Below are 15,768 nucleotides of genomic sequence, written 5' to 3'. Positions count from 1 at the left end.
CTCAGGGACAGCACCCAGGCCTTGAGTTTAAGACTCATGACTGACAAAAATAAAAAAATAAAAAAGTTGTTCTGTCTAGTAAAGTAATAGAAAATTTTGTTTTCCTCTGATGAGATTTTTTTTTTTCTTTTCCTTATCCTGGGGATTGAATTAATGAGAGCCTGGGTGCTCAATGCTGGTGCTCTACCAGTTGACCCCACAGCTCCACTTCTGTCTTTTGGGTAGTTAATAGGAGATAAGAGTCTCATGGGCTTTCCTGAATGGTCTACCTTGGAACTATGATCCTCAGAGCTCAGCCTCCTGAGTAGTAAGTCATGAGTAACTGGTGCCCAGCAAGTTGAATGTTCGAAAAGAGCCTAGTCTTGAGAGAAATTAGAGTTGGAGAGGGTTTCATCAGAGACAAGATAACACTTGTGGTTCTGAGGTCAAACCTAGCTCCTCCTTCATGCTAGGCAAGTGCTCTGCCATTGAACCACATTCTCAGCCTCCATCATATTCCTTTAGAAATCACAAACCAGATCTTTCCAGAGCCTGATTCTTAGCAATTTCTCACTAACATCTGCTGAGTGAATAAATGAATGAAATAAGATGTCAGATGTACTTCTAAATAAAAGAACAGCCACTTATAAACTACCTGTAGCTAGGATGGCTTTGTGTGATGTGCTATGCTATAATCATGCTGTGCCCCACACCACCCCAAATAACCTTCAGAACACCAAACTGCATTATTTGTGAGGACTTAAAGACTGAAAGAAAAAAAAAAACCCAACAACATTATATGCAATAGAATCATGTCCAAAGATGAAAGAAGTCACAAGGGCAGAGCTGATACATATCAGAGGGAGCTGACCAGATTCTCTGAAAATTGAAGGAGAGTGTGGCATTCCTTTAACCTGGACTTGGATCCTTATTTTGAGGCTTTAGAGCGTGCATAACCTCAAGTTACATAGGGCTAAGAGCTTGGATCCTTGATTTTCCCCCCCTCCTCCAAGGAAAAAATAATCTGGAGGGTTTTGGTGTAATCCACAATACCCAGGTTACATAAGGATGATAAATACGTAACTTGTAGAGTTGTTGTGAGGATTGTATTGGGATTATTCATGTAAATTGCTCAGCACAATGCCTGGCACTTAGTAACAGCTGGTGCAATGTTAGCGCTTTTCCGTCACTTCTATTCCTTCCCCTCCCTGTCAGGCTCCATTCATTCTTTTCCAAGGACATGCAGGGGGCGTGTCCTCCTCCCTCACCCAAACCCCGCCCCCCGTCTCTCTCCGGATTGGTTCCTGAGAGGCGGAGCGGAGGGCAGAACCCAGTGCCGCGCGGTGGGCGGGGCGCATGCGCGGGCTGGACTGGGTGGAGGAGGAGAGGAAGAGCTGCCGGAAGTGGGCGGCGGAGGTGGTGGCCGAGCTGGCGGCAGCTGCCAGGGAAACCTAGGCGCGGGACGCCGGGTCCTCAGACAGGCAGGCTGGGGGGGCTCGTCTCCACGGCCGGCATCCGAGAGGAGGACGGCTCCGTCTGCCTGAGCTGAGTCCCGGCCCCAGCAGCCTCCACGGCACCCGGCCTCCCCCTCAGCCCTGCAGGGGGCGCCTCACTGAGGGGGCTGCGGCGCTGGGGGCGCGGGGCGCCGGCGGGGCAGGGGACGCCGGGCCGGGCCGGGCGGGAGTAGAGGCCTCACCCCCGCTCGGGAGGTGCCCTGGGCGGGGGGAACCGGGGGTCCGAATCCCCGCACGGAGGCAGGGGCTCCTGGGGGCGAGGAGGGCGCCTCGCCCTCTGCCCCCGCCGGCATCCTGGCCATGACGGGCAAGTCGGTGAAGGACGTGGATCGGTATCAGGCGGTCCTGGCCAACCTGCTGCTGGAGGAGGACAACAAGTTTTGTGCGGACTGCCAGTCTAAAGGTAGCGCCATCCCCCGCGGCGGCAAGGGGCGGGGGAGGGGCGGCCAGCAGCCCCCTCCGGCGGTGCGGGGGGGGTGGCCTGCTGGGGAGGGGGCTTCTGGAACTTAGGAGGCACTAAGTCGTCTTTAAATGGCATCGCGTGCTACTCTTGATCAGGAGTCTTGGGGTTTTCTCGTCTCGGGTGTGTGTGTGTGTGTGTGTGATGGTGGGGGTGGGACGGAAGTGGCCTGATGTGTTCAGGTGCGAACGTCTATTTCTGGGCTTAATGACTTGTAGGCCTACTGTCAGACCAGAGCTAGCAGCCTTTCATGTATAAAGCTCTGGATGGTACTGCACTCTGTGTGTGTGTGTGTGTGTGTGTGTGTGAGTGTGAGCGCGCGCATATGTGTGTGTGGGGTGACAGTGTGTGGAGGGAAAGGTGAGATGACAGAGAGGAAAACTGTTGAAAGGATTTTTAAAGGTGATTGTTGCTGCCTGCTATTTCCTTAGCCTCTCCTTTCATTTTTCAGCTCTTCTGAGATCTGCTTAGGTGGCTTTCTTCTCCCAGGATGTGTGCAGTGGGACACTGTCTTACGCAGTGACACAGTGCGGATTTCTAGACAGCCTTGGCCCTGGCTTGGGGAGTGCGTTGGAAGGCCTCATGCGTGTGTGGTGGCAAAATCTAGCAGAACTGGCCTTGTAGTGCAGGATCCATTTAATCAGGGGAGAAACAAAAGCAAGGAATTCATTGAATGCGTTGCCACCATGACGATTACACTTCTAAAGATGAAATAGGACCATTGTAAATTTACAAGATTATATAGTCTTTGTTTCTTGTGCCTTTAAAGATTCATTATTTAATACAATTAAAAATCAATATGGTAGGAAAACTTAGTTATTAGTGAAACATCACAGAGACAAGCGGCTGCATTTTTTGGGAAGCTATTGTTCATTTACTTTTGTTCATAATGTTGTAGATTTGCCAGGGTTGTTTGCTATGTGTAGCATTATTGAGCATGTAGTATAAAACAAAAAATTCAAATGCGTTTGCAATTATCTATTTTGTTATTTTCACCTGATGACTATTTTAGAAGGTCATATAAGGAGGGGGCAGAGGAATGATGCATTGATTTAGACACCTAATAGAATTTTTTTACTGACCTCAATTGGGAAATGGAATGGGTCATTAGAAAATGGAAATGGTCATTAGAAAAGCAGATACTCAGGTTTCTTTCCTGACATTTTACGTTAGCAGGAATTCATTTAAAGGTATTGTAGAATTATTATATGTTGAGTATTTTAATTTTTTTTTTTTTTTGGTTGGTCATAGGGCTTGAACTCTGGTCCTGGGAGCTGTCCCTGAGCTCTTCAGCTCAAGGCTAGTGCTCTACCACTTGAGCCACAGTGCCACTTCCTTTTTTTTTTTTTTTTGCTGGTTGTGGGGCTTGAACTCTGGGCTTGGGCACTGTCCCTGTGCTCTTGAGCTCAGGGTGAGCACTCTACCGCTTGAACCACAGTGGTAATTCCAGTTTTCTAGTTGTTTATTGGAGATAAGAGTCTCAAGGACTTTCCTGCCTGGTCTGGCTTTGAACGGTGATCCTCAGATCTCAGCCTCCTGAGTAACTAGGATTACAGGCGTGAACCATCAGTGCCTGGCATTAATTTTTTAATAGGTTGGTTCCTGGCAGATCTTGTGCCAGACCTATTGGGAGATTCAGTTTACAATCTACTAGTGTCTGTCTTGGCTTTACTCAAATTCCCTTAAGTCCTCAGTTGACAGATCTTGAGTCACTGTGAGGCAATCTCACTGAGTGAACATTGATGCATTTGGGGAATCAAATGCCATTTTGATTAGTTCCCCACACACATTCTCATATTGCTTTTGTACTTACTCACATTCCAATGAATGTAACATATGGAAGAGAAAGGGTTGATTCACTGTGTCTTCCTCCAAATTTTCCGTTACTCTTTACTTAAATTCTCTTAATGAGAATACATGAATTGCTGTTGATAATATAATCCTGAATTAGTGTCTTTTAAAGTAGGAAGTTCTTTTTAATATATTTTGCCACTGTATTAAAAATGAGATGCTGGGGCTGGGAAGGTGGCTCAGTGGTAGAGTGCTTGCCTTGCATACATGAAACCCTGGGTTCAATTCCTCAGCACCACATAAGCAGAAAAAAGCCGGAAGTGACGCTGTGTCTCAAGTGGTAGAGTGCTAGCCTTGAGCTGAAGAGTTGAGGGACAGTGCCCAGGCCCAGAGTTCAGGTCCCATGACCGACCAAAAGAAAAAAAAAAAAAAAAGAGATGCCCTTATGTCACGTATCTTTCAGTTCTGTTAAGTAGGCATTTCTTGACGCCTCTATTTATCTAGTATATGAGTTATCTAGTCCCTTCCACCTTTTCAACTCCTCTCACTCATTTCTCTCCTTCCCTCTAATTTCAGTGATTATAATGATGGTGTGGGAAACTGTCAGAAGATATAAAGAAGAAATGCATCAAAAATTACCTGTTAATTCTGATAAAAATATAGTTGGAAGAGGAATTTAGAATTGTTGGTTAAAATGAGATTTGGTTTTGAGTTTACTTCTACATTCCTTTCATTCTTCTTAGAAAATATAATGCTCACTGTATGGGCTCTGTTAATAGCCATTAACATTCAATTAGTTGATGTAGTCTGGACTACAGACCAATGAGCATATATGTTTATAATGTTCCTAAATAACTCCTAGGCACCCACTCTTTTATATTTCTTGATTAATTGGCACTTGAAATATGTAACTTAATCATCAGAATAAAGAGCAAGCAAGTGTTCTTGTATTTGGTAGAAGTTCAATTTCCTTGAGCACAAAGCTCCCCACTGTCTGAAACTGCTAAGGGAGCTGCTTTGCTACTTCCTTAAAAAAATGCAATGGTGGGGCTGGGAAGGTGGCTTGGTGGTAGAGTGCTTGCCTTGCATGCATGAGGCCCTGGTTCGATTCCTCAGCAAAAAGAAGAAAGCTGGAAGTGGCTCTGTGGCTCAAGTGGTAGAGCGCTAGCCTTGAGCTGAAGAGCTGAAGGACAGCACCTAGATCCAGAGTTCAGGCCCCATGACCGGACCCTCGCCCCCCTCCCCCCCAAAAAAAATGCAATGGTGAGCTGAGCACCAGTGGCTCAAGCCTGTAATCCTCGCTACTCAGGAGGCTGAGATCTGCCAGCCGGGGTAGGAAAGTCTGTGCAACTCTCATCTTCAGTAAACCACTAGAAAACCAGAAGTGGTGTTGTGGCTTAAGAGGTAGAACACTAGCCTTGAGCTGAAGAACTCAGGTACAGCACCCAGGCCTAGAGTTCAAGTCCCACAACCGACAAAAACAAAACAAAACAACAATGACATGTTTTAACCCCAAGATGTGGTTACCTCATCATCAAAGCCTTCAAGCTAATGTGTCCTTTAAAGGATAAATTTTGGGGCTGACAAGTTAGGATAAACAGAGGACAAAACTACCGAATATTCCAGCTATATCAATGGTAATGCTGGCTAGTTGTGGTCAGTTCTTTTTTTTTTTTTTTTTTTAGTAAAGTGGAGTAAATTATACATCTTCATTTTTGGGATTGTACTAGTTAGTTAGTCCAGGATTGGTTCTTTGGCTCTTCATTTATACATCTTATCAATGTACCTGGAATAACTCCTAAGCAACCTCCTTAGTTGGTGTGGTGTAAGCAAGATGTTCTTATATACCATGCCTTTCTGATGACCTGAATACTATTGGGGTACTTCTTTTACTTGAGTCAGCATTCGTAAAAAATTGAGAGCTATTTAGTGGGCAGAAAACCTAAATGGAGGACATTTGATATTCTTGAGAACTATTACTTAAGACTTTGAAACACTATTTAGAATTTTGGACTCTAAGAGAAACTTTTTAGTAAGTTTTTATTTTTCCTTCTTCTGCATCTTGTCACTGAAATGTTTCACCTCTGACCATCTAGCCATTGCCTCTGTAACTCAACATTATTTGTTTTTGTTGTTGTTGTTCGTGGGGCTTGAACTGTGGGCCTGGGCCCTGTCCCTGAGCTCTTTAGTTCAAGGTGAGCACTCTACCAAGTCGCCACAGCACCACTTCCAGTTTTCTGGTGGTTAATTGGAGATAAGAGTCTCATGGACTTTCCTGTTCCGGCTGGCTTTGGACTGTGATCCTCAGATCTCAGTCTCCTGAGTAGCTAGGATTACAGGTGTGAGCCACTGGCATCTGGCTTATTTATGTATTTTTAAATTTACATTTGGGCTGGGAATGTGTCTTAGTGGTAGTGCTTGCCTAGCATGCATGAAGCCTTGGATTTGATTCCTCAGTACTACATAAACAGAAAAAGCCAGAAGTGGCCCTGTGGCTTAAGTGGTAGAGTGCTAGCCTTGAGCAAAAGAAGCTCAGGGTCAGGGCTCAGGCCTTGAGTTCAAGTCCCAGGACTGGCAAAAAGAAAAAAAAAAGGAAAAAAAAAAGAAATTTACCTTTTGAAAAAAGGTAGCATTTTCATGTTATTCAAACTTTAAAAGGTCCAAAAGACTACCTGCACAGTGAAAAGTTATTACCCTGTTCCTCATCCTTTAGTCACCTTTTTTTCTTCCCTGGAGGCAACTACATTGGTCATTTCTCAGAGTAGCTAGGATTTCAAACGTGAGTCACCAGCGCCCAGCTTCTCAGCTTTATTTTCTTATTTAAAAAGTTAGCTGGGGCCGGGCGCTGGTGGCTCACGCCTGTAATCCTAGTTACTCAGGAGGCTGAGATCTGAGGATCTCGGTTCAAAGCCAGCCCAGGCAAGAGAGACCGTGATACTCCTATCTCCAATAAACCACCCGAAAACCGGAAGTGGCACTGTAGCTCAAGTGGTAGAGCGCTCGCCTTGAGCTGAAGAGCTGAGGGACAGCGTGCAAGCCCAGAGTTCAAGCCCCACGACCGACCAAAAAAAAAAAAAAAAAAGTTAGCTGGGTGCTGGTGGCTCATGCCTATAATCCTAGCTATTCTCTTCAGGAGGCTAAGATCTGAGGATGACCATTTAATCCCAACCAGGCAGGAAAGTCCTTGGGACTTACCTCCAATTAACCACCTGAAAACCAGAAGTGGAGTTGTGGCTCAAAGTGGTAGAGGGATAGCCTTGAGCAAAAAAGCTCAGGGACATAGCCTAGGCCATGAGTTCAAGCCCCAGGAATGACAAAAAAAAAAAAGTTGTAAGTCTCTTGTAAGATAAAGTGTTATTTAAATGTGAGCATCATTTGTTTTTTTTTCCCTCTGTTGTTGATCTTATTTGTTTTATCTTGATTTTATTAGTCTCATTTTTTAACTTTCCACTCTTAAAATACTCTGGTTAGTGGAAGCCACAGTTAGAATGACTCACAATATTTCCCTAGTTTTTAAGCCAAAACCATTTTCTATATATGGGAGTTCTGACCTTTTCACCAGTGTATTTTATGGTACTCTTGAGGATAGCCTCTGATGTTTCCTGACTTTTCAAATCTGGATGAAAGATTACAGCAAGGAATTTCTTTCTTTCTTTTTTCTTTTTTTGGTTGGTCATGGGGTTTGAACTCTGTGCTGGGCACTGTCCCTCAGCTCTTCAGCTCAAGCCTAGCACTCTACTACTTGAGCCACAGCCTTTTCTGTTTATATGGTGCTGAGGAATTGAATACAGGGCCTCATGTGTGCCAGGCAAGCACTATCACTGAGCCACCTTCCCAGCCTACCAAGGAATTTCTTTTTTTTTTTTTTTTTGTCAGTCGTGGGGCCTGAACTCTGGGCCTGGGCATTGTCCCTCAGCTCAAGTCTAGCACTCTACCACTTGAGCTGCAGCACCACTTCCAGCTTTTTCTGCTATGTGGTGCTGAGGAATCGAACCCAGAGCCTCATGCATGCAAGGCAAGCATTCTACCACTGAGCCACCTTCCCGGCCCCAAGGAATTTCTTTATGTGGACTTTTTCCGAGAGTAGTCTTGATTTTTAATTTTTGTATATTGGTTTCTAGCTTTCCCTTCATTTTTTTTTTCTTTTAATCGGTCTTTTAATCGGGCTTGAACTCTGGGCCTGGGCGCTGTCCCTCAGCTCTTCAGCTCAAGGCTAGCACTCTACCACTTGAGCCACAGCGCCACTTCTGGTTTTCTAGTGGTTTTATTGGCGATAAGAGTCTCACAGACTTTCCTGCCTGGGCTGGCTTTGAACCATGATGCTCAAATCTCAGCCTCCTGAGTAGCTAGGATTACAGGTGTGAGCCACCAGCACCCGGCTTTCCCATCTTTTTTTTTTTTTTTTTTGGTCTGGTTGTGGGGCCTGAACTCTGGGGGAGCTCTTCAGCTCAAGGCTAGTGCTCTACCACTTGAGCCACAGCGCCACTTCTGGCTTTTTTCTTTTTGCTTATATGGTGCTGAGGAATCGAACCCAGGGCCTCATGCATGCAAGGCAAGCACTCTACCACTGAGCCACCTTCCCAGCCCCTCCCTTCATTTTTAATTGACACAAACTTCCTACCAAATTTTAGTTATTTTACTTGGATCTTTTAAGAAGTAGAGACAACAGAAGAAATTTTGCTTCTATTTCTAATACCTCTAATCATCACTCTGACAATCATGATTAGATTAACACAGGTTTTTTTTTGGTGTGTGTGTGTGTGTGTGTGTGTGTGTGTGTGTGTGTGTGTGTGTGTGTGTGTGTGTGTGTGTGTGTGTGTGTGTGTGTGTGTGTGTGTGTGTGTGTGTGTGTGTGTGTGTGTGTTACAGTATTGGGGCTTGAACTCAGGGCCTCTCACTATTGCTGCTCACAGCTGACACTCTACCACTTAAGCCAGACTTCTACATCCTGATTTTTCCTGATTAATTGGTGATAAGAGTCTCATGGACATTTCTTTTTTTTTTTTTTTTTTTAATTTTTTTTTTTTTGGTCCGGTCGTGGTGCCTGAACTCTGGGCCTGGGTGCTGTCCTTCAGCTCTTCAGCTCAAGGCTAGCACTCTACCACTTGAGCCACAGCGCCACTTCCGGGTTTTTTTTTTTTTCTTTTTGCTTATGTGGTGCTGAGGAATCGAACCCAGGGCCTCAGGCATGCAAGGCAAGCGCTCTACCACTGAGCCACCTTCCCAGCCCATCTCATGGATATTTCTGACCATAAGACTCTTTGAAATGTGATCCACAGATCTCAGCCCTCTTAGTAGCTAAGATTACAGATGTGGTTTTAGTAAAATTAATTTGTCAAAGTCCTCTTGAATTTTCTTTTAATATCAACATGTTAAACCTGTTCCCTGGGAGATATTTTTTCCTCTGTTTGTTCTGCTTATCAGTTAAATATCATTCTATGGCAGTGAGAAAATGGGTCCAAGTGTCATATCTTTTTTTTTTTTTTTTTTTGTCGGTCGTGGGGCTTGAACTCTGGGCCTGGGCGCTGTCCCTCAGCTCTTCAGCTCAAGGCGAGCACTCTACCACTTTAGCTACAGCGCCACTTCCGGTTTTCTAGTGGTTTATTGGAGATAGGAGTCTCACGGTCTCTCCTGCCCCGGCTGGCTTTGAACCGCGACCCTCAGATCTCAGCCTCCTGAGTAGCTAGGATTACAGGCGTGAGCCACCAGCGCCCGGCAAAGTGTCATATCTTTTATGGGAACTTTTTGAAGATCTGAGCTCCCATACAACACACACACACACACACACACACACACACACACACACACACACACACACTTGTCAGTAATGGGGCTTGCACACACACACACACACACACACACACACACTTGTCAGTTATGGGGCTTGAACTTGGGGCCTGAGCTCTTTTGCTCAAGGTTAGTACTCTACCACTTTGAGCACACAGTGCCACTTCCAGTTTTCTGGTGGTAACTTGTGGAGATTAAACCCAGGGCCTGGGAGCTGTCCCTGAGCCTCCATGTACTCAAAGCTAGTACTCTACCACTTGAGCCACAGCGTCCCTTCCAGTTTTCAGGTGGCTAACTGGAGATAAGAGTCTCATGGCCTTTCCTGCTTGGGCTGGCTTTGAACTGTGATCCTCAGATCTCAGCTTCCTGAGTGGTTAGGATTATAGACATGAACCACCGGCTCCTGGCTTAGAAAACATTTCTTTTTCTTTTCTTTTTCTTTTTTGCCAATCCTTGGGCTTGAACTCAGGGCCTGGGCACTATCCCTGAGCTTCTTTTGCTCAGGGCTAGCACTCTACCACTTGAGCCACAGCACCACTTCTGGTTTTTTCTGTTTATGTGGTACTGAGGAATTGAACCCAGGGCTTCATGCATGCTAGGCAAGCACTCTACCACTAAGCCACATTCCCAGCCCTAGAAAATATTTTTTAAGTGCCTACTTATGTAAGACACTGAAGTAGGACACACTGATTCAATGATAAGGTCATTGATCTAAGGATTTTATAGTCTAATGGGAAAGCAGATGTGTTAAATAAATGATACAATGTAATAATTATCATTATAGCATTGTGCACAGGGAGAATGAAAGGGTTGAAGAAGGTAGACATCTTCCTTAGGATGCCATGGCTTCTAAGAGATAATTAGACTATGTCTTAAAGGGTAAGCAAGATTTTGCCAGGTGAATTAGCTTTTCATTCTAGAAAGAGGAAACAGAATGTGCCAGGCTCTGAGATAGTCTGTATAATTTATATGTATTAAGGCAATGGAGGAATTATTTAGTATATTTCCCCTACATGTTAGGGTAGAGTTTGAGGTGCTAGTAAAGTTAAAAATTAGATCTCTGCAGTGGATTTTCTCATGACATTGAAATTATAAATATACATATGCTTTTCACTCCCTGTATATAAGAAGCTCATAGTGTTTTAGGGATACTCAAATGAAATGATTAGAATTGCAATTCAGGCCTGATTTGCTAATTGCTCTATAGTAAGAAAGGTATTGTACCCACATATCTCCATGGAAATGTACCTTTATGGGTACATTAAATTATCTTAGAAAAGCCTAATGAAATGCCAGCAGCAGATAGTGTCATTTCTGGAGCCAGTGCTTTTTTTGAGGCTGAGCATGCTCAGACAGACCATATGTTGAATATTTGATGTGTAAAGTGCTTGGGTATACTTTGCAGGAAATCTGTCATTGCCAGATAAATTCGAAAACTATCTTTCTGCATTTTTCATCTAATGTCGTTGTGGTATGTAGGTGGCAGCTTTCTTGGGCACAGTTGTCTATATAACTGTTCACCACATGAGTCATTGTCTGTTTCTGTTTCTGTTCTTCTGCCTGAAAATTCTGCCTGGGAAATAATATCATGCAATTGGTGACTCTGACACACTGTCCATGATGTACAATGCTCTGGCTTTGTATGCTGCATTAATGGTATCTATCTACCTGCGCTATGAAGAAGGGATAAAGTAATTTATTAGATGGAGTCAGAATCTACTCCTCTAAATAATATTCCTTATTATGAAAAAGATGCCAAGCAAGAACTGCATTAAAACACACAATGTTTTCCATCCTAAGCATGTAGTGCTTAACTTTTGTCATTGTGTCAGCTTAAATCCTTATCACAATTGTACTTCTGTTTGAGCAAGTGGCCAGTTTAAGTAGATATTAACTTTGAAGAAGTTCTGTACTGGTCCCTGGAATGTGACAGTTCAACAGAGTACATGAAAATGTAGGAACTAATTCTTTGTAAAGTACCTTAATTTTAATTCACTTTTACCAGGTTCTGTTGTTAAAACAATATTTCTGTATTAATTCATTTCTGAAATCATGATTTGACACACTTGACACTTCCCTTAGAATGTCAGTGTGTGAGGGCAGGAGTTTGGGCCTGTTTTGCTTACTGTGGTCTTCCCAGTTGTGGATAGGGCTTGGTAAGGTCAGGTTCAGTAAACCTTTGAATGAATGAATGAATGAATGGATTTTTGTCATCTACAACTTCTCCTTTTTTTTTTCTTTTCTTTTTTTGTGCCAGTTTTGGGGCTTAAATTCAGAGCGTGGGCACTGTCCCTAAGCCCTCTTTGCTCAAGGCTAGCATTCTACCATTTGAGGCACATCACCACTTCTGGCTTTTCTGTTTATGTGGTATTGAGTGAGCTTTATGCAATGCATGCTAGGCAAGCACTCTACCACTAAGCCACATTCGCAGCTCTACGCATCTTTTTTTTTTTTTTGTCGGTCGTGGGGCTTGAACTCTGGGCCTGGGTGCTGTCCCTCAGCTCTTCAGCTCAAGTCGAGCGCTCTACCACTTGAGCTACAGCGCCACTTCCGGCTTTCTAGTGGTTTATTGGAGATAGGAGTCTCACGGTCTCTCCTGCCCGGGCTGGCTTTGAACCTCGATCCTCAGATCTCAGCCTCCTGAGTAGCTAGGATTACAGGCGTGAGCCACCAGCGCCCGGCTACGCATCTTTTCTTACAAGAAAAAAAAAATGTTTTTTTTCTTGTCCTGGGGTTTGAACTCTGGGCCTGGGCACTGTCCCTAGGCTCCTTTTGCTCAAGGCTGGCACTCTACCACTTGAGCCACAGCGCCACTTCCAGCCTTTTCTGTGATTAATTGGAGATAAGAATCTCATGGACTTTCCTGCCTGGGCTGGCTTTGAACCACAATCCTCAGATCTTAACCTCTGAGTAGCTAGAATTACAGGGTGAGCCACCAGTGCCTGGCATAAGAAATCTTTCATAGGTTATCTGAACAATTGTTTTAATTCTTAGTAAACTTGTTTTCTGAAAAGTAAGTTTTGAAATATGTTTCATAGCTCCTTATTGAAGGTCCTGTCAGGACAGTTAGGGAAACAGAAAGCACTTTGGTCACATAAGCAGAGAGAGTTTAAAGCAAGACATGGGTTGTTCAGGTGATATGAGGGCACAGAAACTAAACTGGCTGAGGAGGCACCCCTCCCATGGGATTAGCAGTATCTGGGAGCTCCTGTGCCACTGAGGAAATTAAAAGGTATTAGTGTGACTATGGGCCAGAAGCCTTTAGCTGCCTAGTGTGAGAAGCATGGTAAGAGGAACTGTCCAGTAGCAGCTAGAACAGGCCAGTAAGAGAGAACCTTGGCTTCTTTCCTCTTGCCACTCATCCCAAGTCCCTCCTTCTGAGAGAGCTCATCCAGAAACCAGTTGCCAAGGGAGGCTAGTAGATGTATTTCCCTCTTGAAGAGTGGAATGAAGGTAGATCTAAGCACAAACAGCTAAAGACACAGAGGCACTTAAAACATCTTTTCCCTTATATGAGTTACTCTGGAGAGATAGGAAGGGCCTTGAGGAAGGTAGAAGTTAGTGTGTTTCTGAAGGATCTTGACTTCTTGCTGAAACAATAGCCCCAGGAAGCAATGTAACAACTCAGCCATAGCCTGTGTAATTAGGGTAGGTGACTAGGCAAATTAGTTCTGTTGAAACTGTGTTTGACTCTTTTTTTTTTTTTTTGTCTGCCGTGGGGCTTGAACTCTGGGCCTGGGCACTGTCCCTCAGCTCTTTAGCTCAAGGCGAGCACTCTACCACTTGAGCTACAGCGCCACTTCCGGTTTTCTGGTGGTTTATTGGAGATAGGAGTCCCACGGTCTCTCCTGCCCGGGCTGGCTTTGAACCTCGATCCTCAGATCTCAGCCTCCTGAGTAGCTAGGATTACAGGCGTGAGCCACCAGCGCCCGGCTGTTTGACTCTTGCCAGCTGCCAGAAATGATTTATCCTGTGGTTACTCAGAAAAGTTCCTATCTGGTTGGTTTTGAGCTTGAGCATGGTATATCTACGTTGTCACACATCCCTTAATTGTTGGATAACTTGAGTGAACAGTGAAGGCATAGGATGCCCAGAGTTTGGGGCTGACAGCCTTACAGCATAGTACAGCTTAGTCTTTCCTTGATAGTTAAGGTATTGCACTGGGTTTACTTTTCTTTGCGCTGTAGTTGGTTGGTTGGTAGGTAAGCACTGGATGGGAAAAGTGGTGAGATCCTTGAATCTATTTTCTTCTACCCTAACCCTAGAAAGTATTTTGTCTTGTAAGGAATGTTGTTGCTGGCCTGTTTAAAGACAAACTTCCCAAAGTATTGCTGTAATTTTCTTCTTGATTATTATAAAGCATTTGGTATTTGTGATATGAGTCCAGCACCTTCTAAAAGCTTTTTTTTTTTTTTTTTTTTGTCAACCAGGTCACCTGCATTTGTGCCCTTGTTACATTAATGGAATTGGTGGAACTAGGCCAGCAAAGGGTTTCAGTGAAGTGTGTTTGCTTTGGGGCTGATGTTCCTCAGAGGGCACAGATAAGGGGTCTCATTCTTGGAGTAAAGTCACCAACTGTAAAAAGCACCTATGTGTCATCATTGTTCACTTTTCTCTAAAAAGTTCATCTCTTCCTGATGTTACTGTAATTCACAGATATGAAAATGTAACGAGCATATCTGCTTCCCAGAGTCTCAGGTCTTTTCAGCCAGGCCATTTCAGCTTAAAGGTTCATCTATGCCCTTGTTAAAGCTTTATGTTTAATAATTACAATATTTCAGTACTATGTTTGACTTTTTCCTTTCTCAAATTGTCTCCTTTCCTGCCCTACTCTTCTGGATCCTGTATTTCCCCACAGGCTTTGTGATTGCAGATCCATTGATGGCTGATCGGCAGGTCCCTCCCCACAGTGGAAAACCCCAGAGATGAGCCAAACCTACTTTCAGCTGTGGCCTTCCAGCAGCGTAAGGTTGCCCTGGTGGTTGTCTTCAGTTTGTGCAGTTCCTCCCCTGATCCTTCCTCCCTGTGACAGAAATTTGCCCTGGAATCTCACCTTTATAACATGTCCCAGTGTGGTGATACACTTTTATTATCATTGCATCTTTTCTTAATTCAATTAATGTGAAATGATTTTTAGACAGTTTCTAGACTTCCCGCCCTGTAATTTCCTGTAAGTATTCCAGTTTGCTTTAAAATGCATATAACATACACTTACCTAAATACTGGATTTTATAAGCCCTACTAACTACTGATTTCAAGTCAGAACCTTCCAAAAAAGTAATTTCTTGGGCCAGCACTGGATCCCTCTGGCTTTGTATAGTTTTCCTCACCCCCAAACCAAATTGTAACATTTCCATTTTATTAGGTATTGAGAATAGTGAAGCAAATGTAAAAGGGACATAGAGACCTGTGCTTGGCTGTAGCTAAACTGTCTTAGCACAGTGATCGCAACAGATACAGCAGCTTTAACTTTTTTCAGAGTCATATTGTCTTTTGTGGCAACAGCTGGTGATGGAAAGACCATAAATTTCCATGGCTGCACCCCACAGCTTAGGTGTGTACATGGGGTTTACATGTTAAGCCCACAGAGTGTTTTCACTTCATTTGCTTGAAGTGCACACGCAGCACACTGTGTTGTTCAACTTCTTCCTCTTTTCTTGTCTGACTGGAAGTCCCCAAATGTGTGGATTTAGAAATGAGTTCTCTAGTGTTTCTTGCTTTGAGTTTCAAATTTTTGCTTTAATATTGTTTAGATGGTTGTTTTGTTCTTTTGCCTTTGAAGAATAATTTCTTACAGACTTACCTATGTAAGTGGGTGACCTCTTGGGCTGTAGTACAAAGATCCTGGGGGAGGAAACATTGGCATCTTCTTGTTGATACTTTAGCTCATGTGATAGCTGATATAGTCTTTAGAGGAGAAAGAGGAAGGAAACTCCCTGTTCTTACCACGATGCTTTTGTTCAGAATAGTTGTAAACAGCAGAGCTAGTGGAGTGTGACCGCTGATTTGAAAAAGAAAAAATTAAAAGATTCAGACTCTTCTGCTGTGTTGAAACATTTTTACCCAGAATATCTGTTTTGAGCAGGAGCTGACTTTCTCTTTCTGAAAGTGGGCACGGGAACTCTTGTAGCTGAGGAGAATTTTGAGGGAAGGTTTTTCTTTCCTCAGTGCACCTGCTGTTAGAATGCCCACTGCTTGTAGGAGAGAGCACCAATGCTCCATTACATGCAGCCCTGG

The 15,768-nt window shown here is 43.9% G+C and overlaps 1 protein-coding gene across 1 annotated transcript in view; it reads left to right on the top strand.

The window, feature by feature from the left end:
- The first annotated feature begins 1,382 nt into the window (after positions 1–1,382).
- The window catches only part of LOC138803473 (stromal membrane-associated protein 2), a 56,228-nt gene continuing 41,842 nt past the window's right edge, over positions 1,383–15,768 (top strand). The window contains exon 1 of the mRNA XM_069987550.1: positions 1,383–1,896. Within this exon, the coding sequence (XP_069843651.1) occupies positions 1,794–1,896 (103 nt within the window). The 5' untranslated portion in view covers positions 1,383–1,793. The remainder of the gene's footprint in view (positions 1,897–15,768) is intronic.

This window comes from Dipodomys merriami, unplaced genomic scaffold, assembly GCF_024711535.1.
Source record: "Dipodomys merriami isolate MVZ:Mamm:240054 unplaced genomic scaffold, mDipMer1.0.p SCAF_34, whole genome shotgun sequence".
Taxonomy (NCBI): domain Eukaryota; kingdom Metazoa; phylum Chordata; class Mammalia; order Rodentia; family Heteromyidae; genus Dipodomys; species Dipodomys merriami.
Note: the sequence above shows the minus strand (reverse complement) of the source record. Positions and strands in the feature narration are given on the sequence as shown.